The 8501-nt window shown below is 36.4% G+C and overlaps 1 protein-coding gene across 1 annotated transcript in view; it reads left to right on the plus strand.

The window, feature by feature from the left end:
- The window catches only part of MOCOS (molybdenum cofactor sulfurase), a gene marked incomplete at its 5' end in the record, with an annotated part of 233577 nt that extends 225327 nt beyond the window's left edge, over positions 1 to 8250 (plus strand). Inside the window, one exon of the mRNA XM_082045174.1 lies at positions 4681 to 8250. Coding sequence (XP_081901300.1) covers positions 4681 to 4827 — 147 coding nt within the window. The 3' untranslated portion in view covers positions 4828 to 8250. The remainder of the gene's footprint in view (positions 1 to 4680) is intronic.
- Positions 8251 to 8501: the final 251 nt, after the last annotated feature.

Genomic DNA, 8501 nt, shown 5'->3' on the forward strand with positions numbered 1-8501 from the left:
TTGTGAAATCTTTTATCACATTGTTTGAAATAAAATGCAAACACCTTGACAAAATGAACTTGAGCTCTGCTACCGTCAGTTCTGAAGAAACACTCATTAAGGATTCCTTCTGTAATTTTTGACTGAAAAGGAAAAATGAGCTCTCCTTCTGTGACAGAGCGCTCTCTGTTGCTGCAGGAGACTACAAAAGCCTAGATAACTACATTAAGCAAATAGCATAAAAATAGCCACACGCTGCTTCACATGTATCACCACCTGATGCAAAACACACATAGACAGAAAGGAGAGGACGTGGAATTCTTGCCCGTCTTCTGTGTTTTGCAGATGCGGTTTAACATTAGCAACAGCGGAAGCCCTGTGGGTAGATTTGCAGCAGTGCTATAATATAAGCTGTGACTTGCTGTCAAGGTAGCAAAGGGAATCGCATTACCAGTCTGCCCCAGCATAAATGTATGGATAGCGGTACATCAAGGGAAATCCATTATGTTTGCACATGCCCTCATACAGTAAAAGCGTTGTATTTCTTCCTGTAGGCTGTTGATCCTCCTTAATGTATCTCATTGTGCCTTGGGAGAGCTTCTTCCCCTGCAGAATTAGACGCTGTGCCTTTGGACTGCTTACTGAAGCGTTAGCAAGGATAGCAAATGACTTCTCTTATCTGATGCATCATTATCATCATTTTCATAGTAATGCAGGGCTTTACACTATACAATGCTTTTCATCTAAAGTTCTGGAACATTTGCAAATAGTGATTGATGTAATTAATAGACCTCTGAAATAATAAAATTATCTTGTTGGTGGAAGAACTGGGAAATGCATTTCTTTAAGGTAGAGCACAAAGGAAAATCAGTTCTTAGTAAAAAGCTCTGCTGTCCTGATATTTTCAGCAAAGCACCAAGTTAAAATTTTCCCTTGTTTCCAATATGAAAAATCAGCATGTTGAAAGTGAGTACCTCCACTTTCCTGTTTTGTAAGGCTTTACTAACAAGTTTTGGTGAATTGAGACCTAATAAATCATTCCCATATAAAATCAAATTCTTTTGGCTTTAATAATTTTATCTCACAAATTTTGCATGGGAAGGAGTTTATGTCATTATATGAACAAAATGAGTAGAAGTGATCAGGTGAATTCATCTGTTGAGAGAAAGCAGCTGAGAGCTATATCCAGGGGCAAGTTCCAGAACTCATCCCTCCAAAGCTAAGTTTTAGAATGCAGTATCACTTATGTGCTTGTTACACATTCCAGCAGGGCATTTTCCCTACAGAGTGCTTGTCTGAAATAACATTGTTTAGGAGCTGTATCTTGAGGGCATCTCATCTCAGCCTTTGTCAGATGTAGCACCTCAGGTTTCTGTCTTACAAGAGGAGATACTGCACCCAGGATATTTCTCTGCCAGTGAAAATCTAAGCAGTGCATATTAGTGTTGATCCAGTGAATATACTTGAAACAACATGCAAGAATTACAGCATTTTATAGCTCCTCTTTTAAGTGAGTTTGATGACTATCATATGATTCATGGTTGGCAAGAATAAGTACATTTTATCTATTTACCCCAGTGCTGAAATGTTGTCCATTTTACTGATCAAGAAGCTTCATGTTTTGGTCCCTGTGAAGTTTAAGAGTGATGGAAAGAGTCCCTACCACTGTCAGAAGACCAAGCGGATAAAAGCCACAGAAGTCACAGTCCAGCACCCCCTGTTCAGTTCTTGCTGCGTTCTGGGGAGGTTATATGCAGAATAAAATGCCCTTGAAGTCAGGAAAGGGTAGCAACAACAGAGAGAGATTCTGTGCTTCATTGTAAGAACTTTGCAGGCTGTAATCTCTGCCTTTGAAAGCCTCATTTTTCATCAGTGAAATGTGAGAAGGGCGAATTTCTACATTTTGTCTTGCTCTTGAAACAGCTGAAATGGCAAGATGCATGTTTGTGGTTGCTTGGGTTTTTTTTTTTTTTGTTATCCATATTTGCTGAGTCAATATTTGTAATCATTGAAAAACAAGGACATTTACTTAAAAGATACAAATCCACTTCTGGTAGTCACAAGCTAAATTTTGATCTTAAGAATATTCACAAAAGAAAGATGCCAACAATGAGTGTTCTTACAAGTAAATCATCATCCAAGCAGGTATTAATACTAGAATATTTATACCATAAGTATATCATAACCTTGAAAACTCCTTAGGCATCACTCAGTCTCAGCACTGAAAAAAAATACTATGAGACTCTAGATGCCAAATCAGAGTAGGGAAATACTAAGGAAATGTATTAAAATAGTATTTTAGAACACCTGAAGGTAAGATATAGTAACACATGCTTTTCCTTAAATAATTCTGAATGGTTTAAAGTGCTATAACAAAAAAATCTTGCTAAATGATTCACAACAGTAGAAAAATTGTAAACTAAATTCTCCACAGTGAACAATCTGCCTAGATTTGCTTTATTCTTGCTTTAAGATAAATCAAGATGCCAATACAGTAAATATAAATTAAAACTATAACAGCTTCTCATGTATCAAATAAGTTCATTTACATGGATGAGTTATAAAACTCCTTCCTGTGTGAAATACAGTGTAGCATGGACTAATACTCATTTCACAATATTTGTTTTAGGATTTCCTGATGTTTTTAAACCAACAAAATTGTGGCAACTGTCATTTTTGCATTAGGATATGGGAAGTAAGTCCAGGTTATTAACCATAAGGCTGAAAAGCACATAATTTATGCCAATGGAGAAACCACAGCATGTCAACAAATAAGAGAAAAGTGAGAATAAGAAAATAATACTATATACTGTCATATCTTAAATGAAACAGTTACTAACTTACCATTTTAGCACCATGGTTGATCCAACACAGTCACTGTGCTGGTGGATTGAGATCTTACTGTGCTGCAGTCATTCCTCAGCTTTAAATACTAGAACAGTGACCATGAGGATCTACCCTGAATCCACCAGCATTGACACCATTATGGTATCCAAAAAGTGTCATTAACCGGATAGGCCTGATCAGGTCCAACTCATGCCCCATACACATAAAATATCAGTGAGATGAAGGAATAGCAGAAGGAGCTAAAAAATCATCTGCTTGGGAGTTAGGTTTTCTTTTTAATGTTTAGGACTACAAAGGAGAGATAAAGATGCAAATTCAGAGTCTGAGGCCATGTTTGGCTAGATCTTGGTTTTATAGCATCTCTATTAGTTGGGAGTGGGTCTTACATCCTGCTAATTCTTCAAAGGCTAAAAGCTGTGTTGTGTTACCTCATTACTGTAGCTTTATTTAATTATACAGTGCAAGAACAGGAGAAAACATACTGCCTTCATATTTAGTCTGTCAAATATGCTCCCTTAAATTCAGCTAACACTATTTTTTTTTGATTTATTGCAATTCCGTTTACCTAGTCTATTTTTCTAAAGCTGCCGTAAATGTAATTCTCTCAATTTCAGGTTAATCGATCTGAACAATGGCAGTAAATCTAATCAGGAAATGGAGAAGGAGAATAGCATTTTGTTTTTACAATTTGGGTTTGTTTGTTTGTTTGTTTCAGAAATACTAAGTTAATTTCATTATCTTATTTATTTATCTTTCACTTTTAAGTGACTGATACACTTTAGCTGTAGCCTACCAAAACTAAATATTTTTTATAAAAACCTGTAAAAAAAGACAAGAAGATTCATGTTGTGTTTTCCAAGATCCTCAGTTTGAAGAGACATTCAGAAGTCTACAAACCAATTATCAGTTTAAGATGGTCTTCAGCATTACTTTATTTCTTACTTTACGTATTTCTTTAATTAACTATTCTCTAATTGTTTGGCAAATGTTATCATGAGATTGCAAGTCTGTTTCTTGCAGGTTTCTAAATTCTCCACAGCTGGTGGTGAATCGCACCCACCTGTTCACACACAGATCACACCCCACTGTTCACAGCTGCAATTGTAACATTCAACGTGTTTAAGGTCAAGACCACGTGTAAGAGCACAGACGTTTGGGTCAGGTTTTCAGTGCCTGTGAGGGTTATATGGTCCATGGGTGAAGTGGTTGTTCGGTTCTTCTTTTTTTTTATTATTTGGTATCACAAGAACATGTATCTAAGTATTTCTAGAATTTATGTTGGATGGCTTCACAGGTAATGACAGATAATAAGTGGTAGTCCTGGTAAAACAAACTTTCTGAATATTTTCTGTAAAATACACTAAAATATTCATAAAAACAAATGAAGTGAAATTCACAAAGGCGAGACAGAACAAAGTTCTGTTAACAAAGCAAATAATTCATGGTAGAAGATGCAAGACTTTTCCTCACTGTTTGAACATACATGCATTCGGCTGCTGCCTAGCCTTTATTTGTGATCATGTTTTAACTGTATTTGTCAAGAAATCACAACAGTCATTAAATGACAAGACTGTGAGGGAATGTAAATTGCATATATGATACTATGGAACTCATGATGAAACACTATTATTTATCCACTTACTTAAGGTATTCTTCTTGAATGGCATCAGGTTAGCTTTTGTTTATCAATTATAGTTAATTAGTTTAAAATGTTCTTAATTATGTAGAGATAATACATACCTCCTTATTCTCAAAGCAATATTGTTTTTCTAAACATATCTGGGTTGTGAGATCCTCTATAATTCTCATTACTTTGACATGAGTTATGTCTCAATAAATATTTGTTTTTTTCAGACAAACTTTGGCATATACCTGATGAACCAGCCCTTGCACTCATCCTTTCCAGATATTTTATCGGTTGGATCTCAAGTACTTCCAGTGCTGAAGGAGAATACAGAAATTCAGCCTCCAACATCCAGTGAAGAAAAATGTTCAGGATAGATTCTCTGGTGGAGATGAGATTTCTATGCAACTACAGGGAAAAGCCAGTAGTCAGTTATTCAAAAAAAAAAAAAGCTTCCACTCATTTGCTTCTGATTTAAGTTGTTTAATTTTCTGTTTGCTGGAGATGTTATCAGATGGCAGAACCCTTGATAATTACAGCTCACCTACATGTTTTTGCTTGTGAATAGGTTATAGCAGCCATAACTCTGTTTTGCTCAATTGCTTCAGGATGCAACAGGTTTGATCAAGTTTTACTGGCAGATGACTCCCAAAACAAGCTCAACATCGTTGTCAGAAACCCACATCTCAATGAAGGAAAGTAAACATAACAATACACTGCTTCCTTATGTTGCTTTGTTAAAACCACAACTGGGAGAGAGGATGCAGGACATATTTTAGAAACAATGTGGATGGGAACAGTGGGATAGTGGTGTGAGAGTATCAGTCCATTCAGCTTTTCAAAAATGAAACTGAAGGTGGTGTGTAGGCAGTCTGAAAGCACTGGAGAAGAGGGAACTGTTATTAGGAAATCTGTGTCTCCCTCTTTGGAAGTAGTGTGTGAGGTTGCCCAAAAGGCAGAAAGATCAGTGAAGATTCAGTGTGCTGTTTGCAAAACACATTCCCTGTGAAGCAGTTTAATTCTTTTGTTCTCATCTTCTTTCTCTTGTTCCCATTTGCTACTTTTCCACTTGATTTAGTTTATGTGATGACTTCCTACATGCTTGTTTGCATTGACACATTTTTTCTAATTAGCGATTTTTCAACTAATACAGTTATGTTTTCTGTACAAACTTTGTTTATCCTCAGCGATCTTTAATGGCCATTTAAGGGAACTCTTGAAAGTTGGGATGTGACTCCATCCCAAACAGGTCAAAGTATTCTTTTTGTTATACTTTGCATTTCATGTTCTTAGAAGGCTTTTGAATTCTTTACTCTCCTGAATATGACTCATGCTTTCTGATTTCTGAGAGCAAATGTCTGAAACCTGGGACTTAGTCTGAAATATTGATTGTGAAAATTTAAAAACAAAAATAAATAAAGCAAGCCACACCGAAAATAAGTAAATAAATAGATAAGTAAAGCACATGGAAAGTCAATGCAATGCAAGCTTGAACACACTGGAGCCAGGTGTTTAGTGACCCTCAACACACATCCAGCCAGCCATAGGGTGATTTCATGCTTTCAGGAAGTCCTTCTAGAAGAGGAAATTCTCCTACTTTGGCTGCTCTATTGCCATTTAGAATGTGAAATCTTGACCTTGTCAAAAGCACCATCAGAACTCTCATCCAACATGATTTAGGTCTTCCCTGGGGCAATTTTGGCTTGAACTGTGTGAAAACGCTTCTGGCTGAAGCAATCCTCGAGTTGTTTGAGCATATCCCTGGAGGGGACCAGGTGGCTTTGAGAAAGAATTGGTCAAACAGGCATTCTGAAAGGGGAGCGACTACTGCAGAGCAGCGTGCAGTGGGAAAAAGGAAGCACATCACCTAGTGCGTGAATCAGAATTCAAAGATGGTCTTTTTCATTTCTTTTCTTTTCTTTTTGAACTAGTTGCTTCCTTTTTTTTTTTTTTCCTTCTTTTGAAGAACTGGTTTTACTCACTTCAGCTGGAACAGACTCTTATTAGTCTCTCAGCAGAGCTTTATAATGGAAATGAGAAGAGACATTATCTGTTTCTTACAACCTGCCATAAAATAGATGGGAAGAGGGAGGCGTTTCATATGTATGTAAACTGAGGATCAGTTTTGAGAGTTGTACCTTCCACTTCAGAGCCCAAGCACTGCTCCTTGATGTCTGCTTTGAAAAGCAGGGGTTTTATCTGTCTAATAGTCAATTATCTGATGTTGTAAAGAGCAGGCTTTTTGGAACCTTGAAAAGCAGCTTCCTGGTATCTACATCTCCTTACTGTTTCACTATTTGCCTTTCTGTTATGCAGAACATTGTTTTGTTGGGTAGAAAGCCAGCTCAGCTCTGGCAAATTTGATATGAAGAGACCTGCTGTATGCTGACCTTCAGGTGATCTCTGGTGCTTTGCTCTGTCCTCTTCACCTCAACAGTATGTCATTTGTTTAAAATGGCACAGAAGTTAGAAAAGGAAATTGAAAGCAAACCTCAGCAAGCTCTGTTTCACTTGTTATTGGATTTACTACAAAATAAGTCACTTTGGTACACAGTGGCTTGACAAATACTGTTTGTGAATAGTCTTAATGCAATCTATGATAACTAAGGATGAGAGGATTTGAACTTTAAAAATGTCATGCTTGGTCATTTTGACCTATTATTTACAGACAATTACACTTTCTCTCTGCAGTGGCTTAGTTATATCAGATCAAGAATAATTTTGTCATTTTACAGGGGGAAAAAAAATTTTCTCTAATGTATAAATATACTCATTAGTATACTCTGTGCATTTCCCAGAAGGAACATCTTTGTGCTGCAGTGATAGGAAATGTCACAATGCTTCAGATTGATGGAAGAGATGTAAGGAATCTTTCATCTCAATAAAGGATAATATTTCCCTTCTAGTAAGTGGAGTGTTCCTGCCAGTATTGATATGTCTTCCCATCAATGAAGACAAATTCTTATCAGTGCCAATACTCTGTGGAAAATCTTGAATTAGGAAGAGTCACTTTTAAACAACATGTGCTGTAAGTTTGTAGAAAGAACATCCCTCCCATCATCTGGAAAAAAATGAAAGAAAGAAGAAACAGTATAATGCAAACTCAGGTACTACAGGAATAAAAACAGCATAAGCACTTTGAAACACTGTAGATATTACATAGAAAGATTATATGTTCTATAAGGGCTGAATTCTCAAACTTCAGAGAATATAGGAAAAAGACCATTTCATATGAATGCAGGCTCTTTCATCTAAGTACTCCTATTGCAGCAGAATTAAATCTTTGGACTAATTGCAGATATATGTTTACCTTATATGGATAAGAAATGTACTTAACACAGTATTTTCAGAGTGTTGTATATAGAAAGTCCTCCATATATTTCAAAACTAATCCATATTTCCTTACAATGAATTATTCAGATCCATTCAATTTTCTGTGGGACTTAACTCCTTCTCAAATCTCAAAGCAAAAATGGTGATTGTTACAAGCTCTAATAATAACCAGGAGGCTGAAATTACAGAACAGAACTCAGCATTTTTAGAAGAAACCTCTGAACTCTTTGTTCTCTGATCTGACTAAGATATTTCAGATATAGTTTATGATTTATATATTTTCAATGGCATCCTTCAAAATATGGTCAAAATTATAGGTCACCCTTCTGTCAAAATTGTACACAAATCAAAAAGAAAGACTGCATAAAAATGTGATTGTTGGTCATAAATTGTAGAGATTATGCTATGCATTTTGTCTTCAGTCTGGTTTTTAACTTTCTTGGAAATGAAACAAATAAAATATATATTGTGCTTGACATGTCTACTGGTAGTGGTTATATTCTTGACCTTTGGGCTCATGAGATACTAAGTTCTACTTGGAGGCATTTCTTATGGGGCAAGTAGGTGGCTAAGGACTGAAGGGATGTGTCATCGCTGCTGGGATACACAGGTGAGGTGTTCCTCCAGCTCTTGCACTGATGGTCTCCGTCTGTCTAGTCAGCATGCCAATAAGTTGCACACTCAGCTCAGGCCCTGCATAAAACACAATAATAATCAC

This window comes from Streptopelia decaocto, assembly GCF_964273445.1.
Source record: "Streptopelia decaocto genome assembly, chromosome: 2".
Classification (NCBI taxonomy): Eukaryota; Metazoa; Chordata; class Aves; order Columbiformes; family Columbidae; genus Streptopelia; species Streptopelia decaocto.